At 45.4% G+C, this 19,741-nt stretch overlaps 2 protein-coding genes across 2 annotated transcripts in view; one reads left to right on the forward strand and one right to left on the reverse strand.

Annotated features, from left to right (window-relative positions):
• Positions 1 to 586: 586 nt before the first annotated feature.
• On the reverse strand, positions 587 to 11,528 carry mRpS23 (mitochondrial ribosomal protein S23). Its single transcript, XM_084597362.1, has 4 exons — positions 11,235 to 11,528; positions 10,010 to 10,174; positions 8,969 to 9,040; positions 587 to 669 (listed from the first exon to the last, which is right to left on the reverse strand). The coding sequence occupies exons 1-4, from the start codon at positions 11,276 to 11,278 to the stop codon at positions 630 to 632; spliced, it is 321 nt and encodes a 106-aa protein (XP_084453488.1). The 5' UTR covers positions 11,279 to 11,528; the 3' UTR covers positions 587 to 629.
• A 264-nt stretch (positions 11,529 to 11,792) lies between these two features.
• Positions 11,793 to 19,741, forward strand: part of LOC146194353 (PHD finger protein 12) — an 86,634-nt gene continuing 78,685 nt past the window's right edge. The window contains exons 1-3 of the mRNA XM_084597361.1: positions 11,793 to 12,034; positions 12,098 to 12,273; positions 18,616 to 18,975. Of these exons, the coding sequence (XP_084453487.1) occupies positions 11,987 to 12,034; positions 12,098 to 12,273; positions 18,616 to 18,975 (584 nt within the window). The 5' untranslated portion in view covers positions 11,793 to 11,986. The remainder of the gene's footprint in view (positions 12,035 to 12,097; positions 12,274 to 18,615; positions 18,976 to 19,741) is intronic.

Here is a 19,741-nt window from a genome sequence, read left to right on the forward strand (position 1 = left end):
AAGTGGCTAAGAGTGCAAAGGCATGGCCATACACCTTTTGTACTCCATTCATGCCGCTTGACTGAACAGTTGGCAGTGTTCCTGAACCTTTCACAGTAGGTTCACAGCAATCCTCACCCTTTGTGTCAAATTTGATTGCAGGGCCGTGTTTTATTTTGGCAATACTTAATTATAAAAATTTTCCACTAGGCACTCGTGGCGACTTCTATAAACTTTGCAAGCATGACGTGACGAGCTGCACAGCGATCAAAATTCTCCACTTTGCAGAAAGAAAAAAACTTTGAGCTGTCTCTGTCTATTTCAGATAAACAATGTTTGAACCCGTCACATACAGTTGCCAGTTCAACCAGTGAATGTGCACAAGAGCAGTTTTTTGACAGTACTTGTGACATGCTTTGTTCAGAACCCAGATTCATTTTCCTGTTTTTTCCATTATTCGGAAAAGCTTTTGATCGGAAGGTCCAAGAAATCGTAACGAAAAATTGAACTCAAAATATTAAAACCCTCTGGATTTGCCCTTAAACAACACTGCCATGTTTGTTTTCAGTAGATCCAATATGTACTAAAAGTAAAAGTGAAGGCCAGCTTGGGTAAAAGAAAAACAGTATTTACTCAGTCCTCAAACAAGCCTACTGACTCTGATCCAGATGTCCTGACTCCTGTAGAAACCTGCAAAGAGAGGTAAGGCCTGTGTGGGCTTGGGGAACAAAACACATGGCGACGCATGCTTTGGCAATGGTATAGAACTCAATTAAGAGGAGAGTTACATTATTCTGTTTTGAAGTCGCAAGCAAGTTTGCAATGCCTGCTTGTGCTGGCATAGAAGGTACCCCCTCCCACAAAAGTATGCAGTCCAAGAGGTCTTATTCAGAGTTCTGCAATGTGGCCTGCTCTGTATCCTCCATGACTGTGACCTCTTAAAAGTGTGCGGGCCTCCTATCCTGAATTCTCCCAAGCTCTGTACTGCTTAATATACCAGGGAACTCCGCTAAGCAGCTTTGAAGAGACCCCTTGCGCTGAAGGCTTCTAAATGGGGCTGTATGTTAAAGGGACAGAACACTGGCATTTAGGTCTCGATTTTGTTTAGCCGCAGTGGAAAGATTGATGTCTAAAATGTTCGATTCCATAACGGTTTTGTTAGAAACGCTGTAGAAAATTTTTACTGGGAATTTTTCGATCAATGCGTGCGCCCGTTTTTATGTAGTCCGATTCTGGAAACTATGAGCAGCGACCACGATGAAGACTGGTGGTCCACAAAAAAGACGTACTGAAAACATATACAGTCGAACCCGGATATATCGAATTCGAAGGGGATCGCGAAATAGTTCGATATATCGATAATTCGATATACAGAAATCGGCTTGGGATGGCACTTACGATGTGAAAAAACGATACCGTATTTGTCGCGTAATTAACTCACTCGCATAATAAACCCACCCTCCACTTTTGCACTCGAGAATTTGGGGGAAAAAAAAATAAATAAAAGCGTTAAGGCCAGCTTGCTCACATGCAAGCGATTAAGCGACCTCAGCGACGAGCGGCAGCGACAGAGTAAAAAATTTCCAACTTGTTGGAACTGTGTCCCTCTGCCGTTCGAGCCACCGCTGCAGCTCAAAACAAGGTTTCTGTGTTGCCGCGGCAGAAATTGCCAGCATTTTCGCTTGCATGTCGCACTCCGTTTCAGTCGTCTCATCCACAGCTCATTTCTCGGCAGCGTGCCAAGATGCTGCGCAGCGATAATATCATGGCGTGTTTATCTTTTGATAGCTCCTGTGGTGGCGGGGAGTGAACTTGCCAGAGTGCCCGTGATAGCTTGATTGCACAAGCCTGGTTCGATTTATCACGCCGCGCTTGGGGCGGGCGTAGTCCACTGCCACAAAATCATTGGAAAGCGTGATACAGCAGCTGCAAATGCTGTTTGAAGCGATAAATGCTAAAAGCCGGTGTCATGATCGCAGCTGACCGCGTGCTTTCGTCGATTCATACATGCAAGAATAAACGACTCCCACAAAAAAAAAAAAAAAAAAAAAAAAAAAAAAGCCGCTTCGTAACGCTATATCTTAGGCTACGCCGCGCATAAAGCACAACGATAAAAATAGACAACTCTCGCAAAAAAAAAAAAAGAAAAAAAGAGATCTGCCGCTTCTTAACTTCTGCAGGCGCCATAGCCACGCCGGCCACCGAGCGCAGAGGGTTCGCAACACACGTACGCTGGAGAAAGCGTCCGACGTTCTGTCTGAAAACGGGCTGAGCTGGCTTGGCGCATTTTTGGCGCATGCGTAGCGCGTGCTACTGCGAACGAAGGCCGGGAGCGAGGAAGGAGAGAGATAGCTCGGCAAAAGAATGGGCACACCCTTGCGCTTTGCTCTGTCGCATGTTTCCCCTCTCGTTCCCACCGGTTCTCTCTGGCTCAATCATGCACATGGCTTGCAAACGTCACGTGCTGGCGCTCGGGAAACGATAACCGCAAATGCGCGCGCCTTTAAGGAATGGTAGCGGCGCTGCCCTAGCCGAACTAGAGTCCCTAGAAGTATTTGCTAGTCTGCCGTCCGAGCAGGGTTCCCTACGGAACTGGTTGGCCGCTTCCCGGATGAAAGTGCAGGGGGCGCTGTACGCATTCGGAGCGTGGTCGCGTTGTGTACGTGGTGCTGTGGCGGTTGTGCCGTACTGCGAGTCTGCGTCGCGCTGATCCGTTGGTGCCGTGGCAAGGCTCGTGCACCACGTGCACTTTTTTTCGCTCGCGAGCCGGGATGCGCGAAAATTAGCTAGCATGTGTGTAAGTGTGCCTCTTTTATGGATATGTGATCGCGTCATGTCCAGAAAACGGGGTAAGCGTGATAGCTCGTGTTTCTTGCCTGGGTGCAAGACCGGGTAGCACTCGTGCAAGGTGAAATGTTCTCTCATCAGGACACCGAAAGACGCAGGGAAGAGGCAAGAGTGGGAGCGCAACATCAAGCGCGGCCGCAAAGGCAATAACATTGTTTATTGTCTCAGCTAGGTCATAAAGGAATATGTAAAACGAAAATTAAAAGGCGTAATAAATGAAAGCAAAAAGGTTGGCTGTGTTCTAATAAAATTCAAGAGAGAACGATGATAAGGCCCTTGCATGCAAGCAATGTACGAAGATGGGTTGCTCGGCAAAAGGCCCACTGCCGTCAGGTGCCGATATTGTCGGCTTCAGTGGCGGGCAAACCCACAAGTGGTGAATATCTTTCTCATTATTTTGTGAGTTGCAGACAGGAAATCCTGGACGTTGATATAAATATCGGATGATCCGGATCGGGGTTGCCCTCGCATTAATGTAACACGAATAAGCTAGTGTCGACGTTTGTGAGCGACACTTCAAACCCTGCTTTATTGAGCGAAGTTTTAAGACAGGTAAAGGCAATTGAGATTCCACGGGATGTTACGCAACTCACGAAGGATGCCATCTCAACGCTGTTTCCTGACACTCCAAAATACTTGTTGAAACCCCTGCCTCTCAAGAGAAAGGAGCGCAACTTGTACGAGCAAAAACAGTCAGCAGGGAGACCTGCAGAGAAAGAAAAAAAGTGCACTGATCCTGAAGCATCAGTGGAGCCAGTTGAAGAATACAGCGGTGGTGGATCGTGTGACGTGAGCCTGCTCCAGGAATGCAGAAAGCTGCATGCCACCGCCACTGGGGACAAATGTCGATCTTTCTGATGTTGAGCAATGAACATTCGCATAGTGCCACTCAAGCGAGGACGAATCTCCGGAGGCAATTGCCATTGGCGAGTTCTGTTCCATCGCAGTGGTGAAGCATGAATGCTGCTGTGTGCATTCGAGGAAACAAAGTCAAGGAGATAGCTGTAAAGTCGACAGAAGAGGTAATTAATCTTATTCAGGACATTGCGAAACTCAGCTTGCGTCCTGGCAGCGGATTGAAGCCTATTACCAAGACCTTTCCCACCTAGAATGGACGTTAATTTGAGACGAACTGTACCATTATTTCTGATGCAACATGCGTATAGCCTGCAAATACTTGTGAAAGTTAACTCAGAACACCCTGTCAAGAAGAAGAAAAAGTTAAGAAACAGGCTTCTATGTCTTGAGCAGTTTGTCGTACGAAGGACAAGGTGGCAAAGCTGGTAAAAGCTCTCGGTGAAATGAAAAATGAAAATGAACATCTTCAAGGACAGAGTTTGAAAGAAGTGTTAGTGCCCTTCCTCTCAACTAACAGCTGGCTGTTAAAATATGTTTTAGAGGTTGCAAAACGGAAGTCAACAAAAGTGATGGCATATTCTGATGAGTGGCTACTAGGCTTCCTAAGTACCAAAGAATGCCTATCAGCAGTTTGCCTGAAGCGCGGTGCGATTTGAAGGGCTTGGGTTCCCATCTAGCGTGCTTTAATTGTGCATGCATCCGAAAGTTTTTAGTTTCACATACGTGTTATAACTTAGCTAAACGTCTGAAGAAGTTAAGCTGAAACTATAGCGTGAATGAAAACGCTGGCGACAGTGCTCTGTTGCTCGCACACATGGTCCTTGGAGCCTAGAATGTGCGTCTAGTATAGTCCTCCATGCAAGCGCAATTGTTTGCACAAAATCCTCAGAAGTCTTCATTACAATACGGCACGGCGGTAGCTTCAGCAGGATAATAGGGTATAAAAAGCAGCTTCGTTTCTACATCGGCTCAGGGGCATGCGCGCAAAGCTTCGCTCACGAAAAAAAAAAAAGTCGCATCCGTGGTTATGCCAACAACTCCGCTACGAATTCAATATTACGACTAAACTGAAATCAAAGACTAAAGAGCGGCATCGCATGTACAAGGCACCTGACAATGAGCATGCAGCGAATGCATTTCGAAGCGCACGGGCGTGCGCGTCGTCTGCTCCGTCAGCAGTGGCGCACTCTGGTTCACCGCGGCGATCATTCAGCGGCAGTCCTCGCCGCGGCCGGCGGACGAGAGACTAGCAATATTTCTAGGGACCCTAGCCGAACTGTCCCCTCTCATTACTTCCGCGCGTGGCTTGAAAACGTCACGCAGAAAATGGCCGAGGGTGATGCGATCGTCTTTGGGAAAGGCATACTTTCCAGTGCGTGGTGCGGAGTTCGATATATCGAAAGACCGGTGAAATTGAGTTCGATATATGATGCGGCTTTCCTATACTTTTACATGGGATTTTCAAGGGGATATTCCGTGAGTTCGATATAACCAAAATTCGATATATCCGGGTTCGACTGTATAATTTTCACTCGCCTCTTTTTGCGTGGAGTAACATCCTTTTCAGTTTTACACTCAATGCTGTTACGGCACAATGACGCACGCCCTCATCGACAAAAGTTTTAGTGGGCACTGTCATTGCTTCATTCACGAAATTGCAAACACTGTGGCGCCATCTAGTGGCAGAACCTGAAAGCATACCTCTCGCGATGCAAAAGCAGGGGTGGTTTTTATTTAATGACGCACTGGAGAGAGCGCAAAATATAATAAATTATGGCAAGCGCTCCTAGAAGAAAAAAGAATACTGTGCAGTTACGAAAATCAGCGATATTTTGCTGACATGTAGTCACGTGGGGGGCTACACTGAAAGTACTAGGGTTTCTCTGCTAGATAGCGCCTCGGTTATTTTTATGCACTTTTCAATGGTAAATTAAAATTGTAAAGCCTCTTTTCTTTGATATTGTAGAGCTCGATCTCTACTATATGAGGCAAGATTTTTTCATCTCCACCATAATCTCATGACATATTTTGGCCAGTGTTCTGTCCCTTTAAGTTGTAGAAAGATGTATTCCAAGTTTGCATTGTTTTCAGAAGTGCTCCTTTCGCCCTCGCTTCGGGTTGCCTGATTAGTAGAAATGCCAGAACTGGGTGTCGGTTCGGTTGCCACCACTTCCAGTTCCCGGCTGTCCCTTAACCAGATGAGGGTGAAAACGGCACTTCTGAAAATTACAAAAATTCAGAATATAGACCCTGTGTAGAATGCTCAGCCCCGAAGCTCAGAGTGTCAGTATTTAACCATGCAACGGCCCTAAGCTGCCAGACCTTCAACAGCACGTCTCAGTGCTCGGATCAGTGCCCCAGAACTCGAAATCGTGTGGTACTAAATTCCAAGGATATTGCTGTCAGACCGAGTTCCTGGTTCTGGCACTTTAATTTTCTTCTTGTGACCTGCTGTAAACATAACATGGAATAATAGCCAGCTAGATGTGACAGGCATGCTGGCTTTTTAAGTTGAAACTTAAAAACCTTATTAGCATACTTTTGTTAGCTTTTTTTCCTGGTTTAAACAATAATGTTAGGCTGCTACTTGTGCCTTAAATTTCCAGAGACCATTTTGCTTTTATTTATTTATTTATTTAAACATACTGCCACCCTCGTATTTGAGGCCGTTGCAGGAAAGGGGCACAATATACACTGAAACAAACAAAGTTCAAATAGGCGCGGACATAGGTACACAAAATCAACCAAAGCAATACATATGCACTATGTTACCATTATTCAAGCGCTAAACAAGGAGGAATGGGTGGTATGGTTGAACATGTAGCAAAAAGAAAAAAGAAAAGATATACAGTGACGGCAACCACTGGCAACTATCAAGAGTAAAACAATAGAGGGGACAAAAATAAAAAAAGAATAAAAAAATAACGAGACAGATAAGTGAATCTGATATGGATCAGGATATCGTTTCAACAAAATGATACAGAACACTACATGCCTTTGTTTGACAAAGTAGTGATGAAACGTTCGAGCGATGCACAGTTGACAGTGTCACCAGTCAAACTGTTCCAGTCACGGATTGCTTGTGGGAAAAACGAGTACCTGAATATGTCGTTGTGAAATCTGTATTCAATTAAGTGTTTACTGTGTTTTGTTCTTGTACTGTGTGTAACTGATGGTACTAAGTACTTGCTGGTGTCAATTTTCATGCTGCCATTAAGGAGAAGAAACAGAAACTTAAGATGGAGCAGTCTGGTGCGAGTTTAAATAGTTGGAAGATCAGCTTGTTTTAATAATACTGTAGGGGAGTCATGACGGCGGTACTTGTTAAAAAAATATCTAGCTGCTTTTCTTTGTACGCTTTCCAATTTTTCTATGTGCTGTTCACGGAAGGGGAACCAACATACTATTCCATATTCGAGTATAGTTTGAACAAGTGACGTGTGTGCTAGACGTTTGGTGTGACCTGATGCAGATTAAGCGAGCGCTTGAGTGAGTACAGAGCTGCCAAAGCTTTATTACAGTGAAAGCTCGTTGATTCGAACCCCGATAATTCGAATTTTCGGATAATTCGAACTACACTACTTGGTCCGGCCAAACTCCACAGAGATCTGTGTATAAAAAGCCCGTTAATTCGAACGCGAGTCGGTTCCGCTACGGATAATTCGAACTAGGCGCCGCCGCATCTGGGCGGCTTGGCGCACATCACGCGGCAAAGAAAAGAAAAAAAAAAGGAAGCACCTCCGCGATTGGAAGGCATAATTAGAGGCTGCGCACGTCCAAAACGGGGACAGAAGATGGAACCAGGCAAAACCATGGAAGATTGGGCAAAACTTAAATGGCGCCATGACCGGCGCGGCACCGGCGGCGTTGGACAGAAGGGACGGCGGCCGCGGCAAGATCAGTGCATGGCCGCGGCGGCGGCTGCCTGCTCTATCTCCTGCGCAACCTCCGTAGCTCGTAACTAAATACTCGTTAATTCCAACCCTGTTAATTCTATGATCTCGGACGGGCACTATGGGTTAAACTAAAACAAGCCATCCATCAAGTTCCACCTATCAGTTGTCAACGGAAGCACGCGAGTCAGCCGCAATCATGACGCCGGCTAAAAGCAACGTTCGCTTCGCTTCAAAAGCCGCTTGCTGCTCGTTCCGATGATTGGAGTGGCAGTAGACAGTGCTTGCCCCAGTCGCTCATAGCATGATAAAGCGAACATACTGAAAACGAGGCTTCCACAACAGGACAAGCGCTGGCACTTTGCCAAGTTCGCTTCCCCCCCCCCCCCCTTCTGGAGCTAAAGTCAAAAGCTAAACACGCCCTTATCGCTGCGCAGCATCTTGGCTCACTGCCAAGAAATGTGTTGTGGACCGTGTCGGTGCAAAACCGAGGGACACGCTAACGACTGACGCCTTTATTTATTTATTTTTTTTTTTTCGGATTCGTAGCCACAAATCGGGGCTGGGTAGTAGGTTCATTATGCGAGCGAGTTCGTTACGCGTCTAAATGCGGTACATTTACTGCAATACAAATGGTTCTTGACAGTTTTTTCGAGGCCATTCGATAATTCGAACTTTCTTCCCGGTCCCATTAAGTTCGAATTAACGAGCTTTTACTGTAGTAATATATGTAACCTGTTTGTTCCATTTTAGATCTGATGTAATTACTATGCCTAAATATTTATACTCTTCCACCTTTTTCAACATTTGTCCATCTACAAAATATGGGAAGTTCATTAGGGTTTTTTTCCCAAGTGAGCTTCACCTTTCAGCACTGTTTGAATGTGTGGTACAGTTGAGCCCACCCATAATGAACCTAATGGTCTTCAGCGCATTTGCTCTTTGGAGGGCCCTTGCTATGAACGAGCTTTTTTAGAGGCTTGATATAATTGATCATGGCTGAAGCGTTGATGCCAAACGGTGGTACGTTGTCTCCTTCATGCATCGTCACCAGGGTCAGGCATCCCCAGGTGAGGAGGCCATTGTGTCACAACAGGTAAATCAGGTTGTAATCGACTGGCTGGGCTCCCAGACGTTCATCATAGCTGAGACAAGATTCCGTAGCAATTATGTATAGTAATAACTTGGTGGTTGCACCATATTTGCTTTAATAAGTGAGTGCTGGGCTCAACTGCACTTGATAAATGAAACTGTCAAAACACCCCGTCAAAAATTTGTGACCATCAGAAAGCTTCTCTGACGTTTTTGATGGCATGATCTCTTGAGCACTGGCCAACAAAGTCAATGGATGCGGGTGGTGGCAGAGCATGCAGCACCACATGGAGGCTCACCGCTGGCAGGGTGACAACTCTGTAGTGTTCTGTAGGTCGATGATAGTGTTGCCATGCTCCCGGTAGAACTGCCTGCACACAATAAGGGTGCACTTATTCAAATAAACAATGCAGTCGTATATTATTTACTGCACCAACATGAAACCTGGTGCATTACACGACATCTGAAACTAAGAATGTGTCACCGCCACTTTGGAGGCCCGTTCTCTGGGGTTTGCATAATAGTAGTAGTAGCAGAATGTAATCTGAAGGTGGTTCACACTTGCTGGCCGATTATCATGGAAGGAGGCAAATCTAACAAAAGCAGAGAAATGTGTAACTTGCAAATAGGTATCGTGTAAGGAGGAGGAATCTGCAACCAGAGGGTGGTTGTCATGGGAGCCACCCAGAGAGGGTTACCATGGCAAGCTTTACTGGGAGCAGAGGAACGTGCAACAGGAAGGTGGTGGCCGCACAAACTATCTCAAGGGTGGCAGGAGGAGAGGAAGTATGACGAGAGGCTGGGTCCGTCGCAGTGGCAGTTGATATACGCGCCACCTAAGGGGAGGCTCAGTGGCAGTGGTGCCACATGCCTGGAACGACAGACGGGAAAAGGTGCTCTAGAGCTACACAAGTGTGCATTTTGCTCTCAAATCCTTTGCCTCAATACTATACTGCGAAAACACCTCAACAGCTGTTGCAAATTCTGGAGTTGCACTGTGCTGTGAGGTTTATAATGCCTTTTTTGTGACTCATCCTTTATATTTTTGCTGGCCTTTTACTTGTGGCGATGCGCCTCATTTCGATTTACTATGCACGCACATGATACGCAAAATTCCCTTTTTTTATCAGGACCTTTTAACCTGCAGACTGTCCTTTCTTTTATATTCTTTGTCTACTTGTTTAAACATCTCTCTCAAGACAATTTCTTATTGGTCCTCCTTGCTAGTTTTCCTGACACTGATGCTTCTCATCTCTTTGCATTCTGGCGCAAAAAGGTGAAAGATTGGTGTGGTGCAGGAGAGTTGGTTCACAGAGAAGCATCAGAGGTCTCCTGCTCACATGCGGGCAGTGTCCTCCGGGTAGAGGATGGGGCGCACGGGGCCGGTGGCTGTCACAGTGCGGTAAAAGCTGGGCTCCTCCACTGGTGGAAAGGCACGGTACACGTCCAGCCACAGAGGCTGCTCCGAGGGCTGCATGCCGCCTGCTTTTAGCAGACCCTCCACCCTGCAACATTTCATCAAACACCACGGGAGCAATGAGCGTTCTACTGCGGAGGATGCGAAGGCAGAGAACTCATTGTTTCTACGAGTGCAAAATAGCAATACCGGTACCAATCTTGGGAAACTTTGTTTTGGTCCACCACCAACACAGATAAGGATTTAATGATTGGTTCTGTTCACATCAGGCAAGTGCTCCACTGAAGCATACCTTAAAGCAAAATTGCTACCAAACGCCACCTCTGCGCTAAACTAGAGCCCAAACAACCAAACAGCTAGGACAACAAGATTTTTTTCCAGTCTGCTCTAAGCGGCACAAATCTGTGAATGAAAAACGTCTTGTACTACGGTGCATCTTTGGCCAAGTTACACTTGTTTGTCGTTTCTTTCTGTCTTCTCCTGCTATGTGCACCTTTTCTTGTTTTAAGTATGAGCAAAATCCTCGCCTCTTTCATTATACTATGACATATGTGTTCAACGTCTGTGGGGATTGGTACCACTGCACAACTGGCTACATCACTGCAAAGCTCATCCGAGAAACTCCCGACTGTGATGCTCTCCAGGCTGTGAAACAAGCAACAGGCAAAGCGCATGTTTAATGAACACGTAACAAATGAAAATAATGTTATGATCCAAAAGCGGTATTGTTTCCCTGCTTCAAAGAGACGTACATCAGTCACCTTCCACGCAGCTGGTTCACTTTGTCTACTTATAGACAGCCTTTTAAAGCATGCAGTCTTTCCTCACCTTAAGTTTCGCTTCGATGCCGTGAAAAAAAGTTTTAGGTGGGCAGCAGACGAGATCACTGATCACACAGCTGTTCCTGAGCGACGCTGCGACTACAACAACGTTAATCTAGTAATGTTAGACTACAAAACCGTGTAACACATGTGCGAAAATCTGTTCTCCACTTTATCTTAATGGAACTAAGCAGCAAAAGTTATGCAATAAATGAACATTTTTTTAACGAAAATGTGATAGCAGCGCAAGCATTTCAGACTTGCCGGACGTCGCATGAAAAAAGGTGACCGCATTTCAAAGCAAACTATTTCACGCGCTATGCTAACCTTGTGAAGATCGAGCCCAACTTGTAGATGCGGCTGCCGGCCATTCCGAGGAGCTAGTCCGGAGGAAGAGGTTGAGTAGAATCACGGTTGTAGAATGGACAAAGTATGTTTCTCTATGGACAAATAGCAAACTTTATTGATTGTGCAGACACTGAGTACGGGTGAACTATAACCACGACTTCGTCACTCGTTACTGCTTTTCTGAGACTCCGCGCCCGTTTTGCGCCAGTGGTTTATAATTTTGCAATACAAGTATTTAACCATCTTTCCGATAGTCGCGCTTTATTCGGGGATTCAATAGATGTCGCTGGCAATGCGATCTATTTTTTCTGTGTATTAGCTCTATATTTTACGAAATGAAAGAATAGATTTAGTAAACTAGGCGAGATTTCTGCAGGCCTAAATAACTTGCCCCAACAGGGGTAAAAGACAGCGTAAACAGGCGTTTGTGAACGGGGCTTCTTGTCTTCTCTTGTTCGTGCGTCTTGTGAAGTAATAAAAAAACAACGGTCACGCTTCCTCACGTTCGCATAATTAAAAAGTTATTCATATTTTATAACTATTTTTTACCTCACTTAACAACCCTTCGCTTCATCAGGACACATTCGCGATTACGATGCGATGAATGCATGCTGGCGTATTTCTAAAAGCTCTCACTGGCAACTGGGGGTAGCCAATGGCGGCGTCCTCAGTCTCGCATTATGGCGCTGTGTGTTGAGTAGCGATGCGCGGCTGGGCGCTACAAGGAGACGATGGCCACGATCGAGTACGACTTAAACACTTCAGGGGGCCTAATGCCCGTAAGTATTGACTGTAGGGACCTGGGGCTGGCTCTTACGTGAAGCTATATTCTCTCCGTGCAGCAAATCCAGGCGCTGATCGCTCCTCCCGCGAGCGAAGAGGAGCGCCGCAAGCCGCCCGCGCGTTGCCATCGGGGCGGGGGTCGCGCCGTCAACCACGACTGCTGCGACAGTTGCAAGGAGGGCGGCGACCTCATCTGCTGCGACCGCTGCCCGGCCACCTTCCACCTGCAGTGCCAGTGAGCGACCTTTGCTTGCCTCTTTTGTGGGCCGGCCCTTCTTCCCGTGGGCCCCTTTATTGTGTGCATCCGTCTGTTCTGGCGAATGGGCGGCGAAGTGTGTAGAAACGCGCTGTGACGAAGGTATTTAGATGACAGAACCTCCCAGACGTTTTTGCTCAGTGTGATTGGAAAGATCACCTTCTGGCGCTTTCTGCCTTTCTTCGCTGGGTGCTTCCGCCCTGCAGTGTTCACGCGTCCCACGTAGAGCTACGCACTCGGGCGCTGCGAGTGCCGTCGCAGCTAGCGCGCCATGATTCGCGGCCGCTTGATTACCATGGCGCAGATCCCAACACCAAGTTCACTACCGAGAGCGATTCCTGACATTATGGCATGTTTCTGACGGCGACCATGCCAAAATTTCTCTTTGGATGAGGGGTGAACTTTGCAGCATCATTGTTCCTCTGCTGTCATCTTAGCTTAGAGGTACACTAACAAAACAGTAAAGGGACTACACAAGACACAAGCGCTAACTAGCAACCACACTTCATTTTCATCTTTAGAAACATCAATAGGGATGAAATAAAAAGAAAAGAAAAGAAGCACAAAACCAGAAGTGAAAATACATTAAAAAGCATATGGCAGTCATCACATCACCCCCCTTTTCGATTCCGATAGAAACACTCTTTCACAGTCAACACAACGGCAAAAACTGCTCACGTAATCTTGCTGCATTATTATGCATGGTGGAAAAATACAGTGCAGAGAAGGACGAGGACAAAATGAAGACATAGGACACATGAGCGCTGTGTGTCCTGTGTGTCTTCATTTTGTCCTCGTCCTTCTCTGCGCTATATTTTTTCATCATGAACAACCAACACGCCCAGACTGCTACGGTTTTATTATGCAACCATGCTGATTGTTGCGGTTTGGCAAGCACTGTAGTGACACAACTTGGAAGCTTTTAAGACTGCCTAGCAACATTGCACAAAGACCCACCATGACTAAGTTTTACATGCTCGTGCAACTCAGCAAAATTGGTATCTGCTTTTATGGGGGGGACAGGTAGGTTTTTAAATTAACTTCTTGATTCAGTTTTGGATTGATTCGCATTGGCTGGAAAAGGGTAGAACGAGGGGAGGAAGATGGCTACACAGTACAAAAGAGAACTGAACAAGGGTTGTCTGTTCTCAAGTCAAGCCGACATTTCAAAACTTGCGAACTGAGGCTCCTCCTCGACCCTTGTTCGGTTCTTTTATATTTTGTCTGGAAAAGTCATTCCAGAAGAGTAAAAATGCTGGCTTGTTACAAAAAGAGCCACCAGCACCAAGATTTTCATAGTGAATTTTGGCGATTTTCATGTGAAATTTTAATTGGGAAAAGGTTCAGGAGTCTCACTTTGGACGCTGCCACTTAGGGGTTACAAGGGCAGCAAAATAACGCCTGCCCATCATCATTTCTCCTCGGCGTTGCGCTGTTGCCATGGTGATAGATGCATGCACCAAAATGCCCGCGGCGTCTTGGAGGAAGGGAAGAGGCTAGCACTGTAGTTGAATGAGGTGAAGAGGAGGGTTGCTGGTGGAAGTGCGAGTGAAACCAAGCGATGCAGTCGTGCTTTTGCCATGATGTGACACAGAGTGCCTGCGGGCCTGCCTGTTTACAATGTTATGGTGGTCAGTTTAGAATGGCTCGCAGGCTTTACGAGGACAGTCATAGCAGTGTTCAGACAAGTTGCCCTTCCTTGGTTGTGCCAGATTGCGCTTGTGTTCTGTCAGCCTTTCATTTAAACCTCTGCCAGTTTGCCCTATGTATACTCAGGCACAAGTCAAAGAAATATGGTATACCACTCCTTGTGTGCACACCACAAATTTACCTTTGTGCCTCTTAGTGCATTCCTCTTGGAAGCAGGTTTGCGATTCTTCACAATTTTGACGTCTTGTCTGGGGCAGAGAAAACCAGCCTCGCATTTGCCTTTTTGGCAACCCTCTTGGGCCTGTATGTGAAATTCTGTGCATGTACGGAATCACCGCAGTCTTTCTACTATCTGGAGGCTGCTCAGAACAGATCCTCCGACACTTCTTCGGCAAACCTTCTGCCACCAAAATAAGCACATCTTAGGATAACCGGCCTTACAAAGGCAACTGGCCTGCTCGCTAAGGTTGGTGGGCATCAAGAGAGGACAAGATTTTTTTCATGGCGGGGGTAAAGCACATGTTAAATACTTTTCTTCAAGAGAACTTCAACTGCCTTGAAATCAACAATCAGTTTGTAATTAGGAGTTTTATTAGCGTAATACAGAAGTGTGAGTGGTTTCTTTCTGTGTGTTATTGTCGCTGCTACTGTTCTTTCTTGTTTATTTTAATTTGCCATGTTGTGCACCTGTGTTCTATTTTGGTTATTGATAAATTTAAAAGGCCCACTGTTCACCCTCCGGTCGAAAACATTTTCTTTCCTGGTGACTGTGAGACTTCGCCCCCAGAATGCAAGGCCGCAAAATGTTTTTGAAAAGAGTAAATAATAATGCAGTTACAGCCACCGCAGTCACCCGATTCTGTCGTGTTTCTCTCCTCCCATTCCCTCGCAAAGGTTTTATTTCACTCTCCTGACCGGTCGTCTAGCCTCCGCAAGACAAATTTCGGAAAAAAAAAAAGGGCGAGCGAGCGCGTGCCGCTGCATTCAGTCCAGCCGTGTTGAGGGAAAAGCGCGCAGTGAGTGGTGGACACAGTTAGAGGTGTATGCCCATCCTTCACCCGTTAGACAGCGAGACGGACCAATAGATGTCGTTTTCTACTCTGCCGTCAGCCTTGCGGCTCGTAGAGAACAAGGAAGCTGGCTTCCCGAAGAGGATGAGAGAGCTTTGATTTGTATTATTGCTGCTTTGCGGCACGCATATCGCTGTAGCATTTTGCACAGATTATCTCCGGTACCTGATCGAAGCACTGTGCTCCTTTGCTTAAAAGGTCCTTCCCTGGACAGTGGCCCTTTAATAGAAGTTGATCATTTGGATCTTCAATTTTTTGATAGATAATGCAGTCATGTGTAAAAATTTTATTTTCGTGGGCACTTCGTTGACAATGTCATTAATGAAAACTAAGAAGAAGAGAGAGCCAAGAAATGACCCCTATGGAACACCCCACTTCACAAACATAGAACCAGAGAACACTTCGTTAACTGACAAACACTGACTGTGAAAAGAAAGATATGCGGCAGACCATGCAAGCAGAGTGTTATTCCTAAGAATGTGTTGTAATTTTAATCATAACTTTGGGTGGGGGATGCACAATCAAACACTTTTTGAAAGTCTAAGAAGATGATATCTGTCTGGCTCTGTTTATGATGGATAAGAGGGCGCAGACGGAACATGGACATAGAGAAGAATACGACAAAACAAGCTTCCTCTTATCCATCATGAACAGCTTTCAACTAGCCCAACTTTCCATTCTGCTGGCTCTGTTTGTCTACTGCTGCAGCATTGCCTCAATCAGCTGCATGACTGTGGACACGACTGGACACCCCTGCAGAAACCCCTGTGGACATCCTTGAGGGTCAATCAGAATGTGCTTCTCCAGAAAGATAGACACATGTTTGAAAAATGATGGGCTCAGTTAATTTGGAGCTTGTGCACAAAAAGGAAATCGGCCTGTAAGATGCTAGAAGTGATTTGTCCTCTTTCTGTCTGGGTATAACTTTCACATACTTCATTCATTGGATAACGCAGTTTGGGATAAAGACATTTGAAAAATTACTGATAAATATCTTTAGAGGACCAATCTGCATATCGGTATGGGAAGGTGTTTGGCATTTCGTAAATTCCTTGTGCCTTTTTTGTGTTGGTTTTCAGTAAAAGTGATAAGATGCCTTATTCAAATATGGATGCATAATTGATAGCAGGATTGCTCCCATGACATGCAAAGCGTGGTCTGTTATCATCATCACATGTAAAAATGGCAGGAAAAGCTTGAAGGAATCTGTAATTTGTAACTTGTCTGTTAGTTTACTCGTCTATACCCATAATTGCAGAAAGTGTCTGTAGGGACACGCGTGGGTAGCACCGGCCGCTTACCGAGGAGAAAGAGGCAGTGCTGGTATGAGTGCCTTTCTGGCGACCTCTACAAGTCCCTTTAGGTACAAAATGTGGCCAGAACTTGGTGGGCGATAAAAGAAGCAAATTCTTAATCGTTACAGTATGGTATTTCTCTTTAGGCACATATGTGAAAGCTTCAACACGTTAGGAACAAGGGGTACTGACGGATTTGTTTTCTGAGCTTTATTTTTTGTTTTCCGTTTTAGGCGTACAATTTCTTTGGACATCCAAGGATTCGTATTGTTCGCAATATTTCGGTTACATGGCACAAACTCATTTATATATTTGAACACAAGATTCTTGGAGATTAACCATAAGTGGACGATAGGACACAACTTGGAAAAAGAAAGAAAGGTGGAAAAAGATCCGCCAAATGCATCCAAATTTCCAAAGTCGTTGGCACGCAAAAATTTAGAAATACAATTCTTCCTTTCCTATTCTTTAGAACAATATTAAGGTTTAGGTTTAAGCTTGCATCTTGTGATCTGATATGCCTTCCAAGGTCTGTATTTTCTGACCACAACTTAGCAGTTCGCCAAACAGAAAAGATAAATCTAGAACGGACATAGAGCCATTTTGAATGCGTGTCAGGTGCTTTACAAGCCAAGTTAAATCATGGAAAAGGACGATGTCGGCTAAGGGCTCTGTAGATCTAGAAAGTTAGAAAGTGGTTCAGGAAATTCATCGTTCCATTCAATCGATGGAATATTAAACTCGCTGCCTATTAGTACGCTGCATGAGAATTTTCTGCTCTCAGATAATAATTCATTTAATGTTTCAAAAAGCGTATTATCGCTGTTTGCAGGCCTATAAAGTGCTCCTATATTAATGTTAAGGGCACTTAAAGATACCTTAACAATGATGCACTCAATTCCAGGAATGTCAGGGAGCCTGACGACTTGCAATGAATCTTTAAATATTATGGCAACTCCGCCCCGCCACGTCTAGGATTTTGGTCTTGTGAGTAGATGCGGTAGCGTGGTGATGTTATTTCGAAATCCCCTATTTCAAGGCGTAACCGGGTTTCTGTTATTGTCACTGCAGTGGGTTTATGTGCTATTATTATACTTTTTAGATCCTGTAGTCTATTTAGTACACTCCATGTGTTCAGGTTCAAGCATTCAAAAGGCAAGTAGGGAATGGTGCTTTTGGGGGGCTTTTTTGTCAGGGTCAGGGTGTTTGACCTCAGGGATTCTTTTTTTTTTTATTGTCATTTCAGCAGAGCAAACACAGCATCTGCTGCAGGGGTAGAGGCTAAAGGCTATGGCGCCTGACGAAGGCCTCTGTCCTTCTGCAGTCGACTGAAGTGCAGTCATATTATCGCATAACAGAACGTAATGTACACACACAAAAAAAAAAAATGTGCATAAGCAAAACTAACAGAATCACATGACACTGTACGACACCATAGCAATATATACAACAACAATGAAATGATATCAAACGGAAATCTGCTCCGGTACAACTGTACAATTTATAGCTAGTCACTTATAACAAAATAAAGATAATAGAGATAATAACAGTGTTGACCCAGTAAAACAGCTCACTATCAACTTTAATTTTATTGTACACCAATTTATCTTTGCCTCCAACTTTCCTAATCGTATTTTTGCCTCACGGTGCAGTTATTTGACATTTTTATTCCTTATTATAACAGTGTGACTTCTTTCATCAAGGAAAGCCTTTAATGCAGCAATTCGTGTGTTAATTATTTCTCCCTGAATTGCTCGTACCCCTAGGCATATCCAGTGTTCTTCTCAACAGAACTCCAGTGAACATGAAGAAAAGTTCTGCACCTTTGTGTTTAATTTGCGAGGGGATGTTCTGATTGTTCGATGTAATCAATAATTTTGTATATCCAGGATCGGCTGTGTATAGGGAGAAAAGCTAGTTGCAGTTGCATGCATCCATGAACTTGGCTAACATTGCTTGCATTCAGTGGTTGTTGGTTCATAGTGCGTAGTTGAAGAGTTGGGCTGTGCCGTTGATGAGCCTAACTTGTACACAGTGAGTCACAGTTGCCTCGAGTAGTCGAGTGGTGCTGCATTGTGTGCATAAAGTAGCTGTGTAATGCAGGTATTGACTTGCACTGCTAATGCCTACACTCGAGTGCAGCCAAACATGGTATAGAACTGCACTGGCATAACTGCGTTGCCTAAAGTGAGGTAGCTGCAATAAAGTTTTGTTTTATTTTCTCCAAAGTTCATTGCCCGAGGGGCTGAGACAGGAGTGATGGACTCTACAAGCTCGTGTGGTCACTTGATCGCCGTGTATTGCAGTAATCCGCCCCTGAGTGAGGAAACGCTGCCACCGGGTGAATGGATCTGTCACCGGTGCTCCATGTTGGCCGCCGGCAGCCAGGAAAACGCGGGCGATGAACACAGTGAAGCCAGCAGCAGCAGCACAGCCAGCAGTGGTGGTAGCAGCAGCTATGAGAGCAGCCGCGCAGGCAATGCCCTGCACATGCTGGTGGCAGCTGCAACCGTGCTCAACGCGGAGCAGTTTGAGCTCCCCAATGAGATGGGGGTGCACATCGCCCTGCCTGGCAGCAGCAAGCGTACGCGGCCAACCCGTGGTCGGCGACACGACCTTGAGCCACCCGTGCCACTGCCCCTGCGTGTCTGCTTTGTGTGCCGCAGGTAAGCAGGACTGTTTTCAACACCCACAAAGGCTTGTGCAAAGTGTGCCTTCAGGAGAGAGGCACAGCTGTTGCCTCTCTTTTGGCAAGGGGACAGCCGGCAGGACCCATCTGCCTTGGAAGCATTTTTTCCCCCTCATTCTTGTTCTGTGCTCCGCACATGCCTGCTTGACCACAAAAGTCAGTTGGGACTGTGTCATGATACTCAGCACAGTTTGTGTGAGTTACGAGCTATCAACAGAGAGACAAGAGCTAGACAACTTTTTACTCGTAACACCTTCTATTTTTTTGTGAATCCAGGCAGTGTCATTTCAGTAAAATTCAACTGAAGGATGTTTGTCACACTGGCTCCTGCTTTTTACTTTATTTTATTATTGTTATTTTATCTATTTATTATTATTACTAATTTTTTTTTTTTTTTTTTAAATTGGGAGGCTGTCGTAGTTTCTGGCACATGCCATACCCCTGAATTGAAATGTTAAGAAAAAAAAATTGTTGACACATTTAAAAAAATGTCGGACAAAATGCTGTAGTGCTGGCATGCAGCGGCCACTGTAATTCCATGAAGACCTGATATACCCAACAATGCAACTGATATATCATTGGCAAGACAGACACCACCTCCACGCTTTAAATTTCAAAGCAGCTTTCCCGGTGCAAGCTGCATACCTACATTGATTTCACAATGCGAGAGTACACCACAGGCCACTACTGCATTATACACTTAAATTGGAGCTAGTTTTTTTCACGATTTTTGACAGGTGTTC

This window comes from Amblyomma maculatum, chromosome 3 (genome assembly GCF_055883805.1).
Source record: "Amblyomma maculatum isolate TAMU_Amacu chromosome 3, ASM5588380v1, whole genome shotgun sequence".
Taxonomy (NCBI): Eukaryota; Metazoa; Arthropoda; class Arachnida; order Ixodida; family Ixodidae; genus Amblyomma; species Amblyomma maculatum.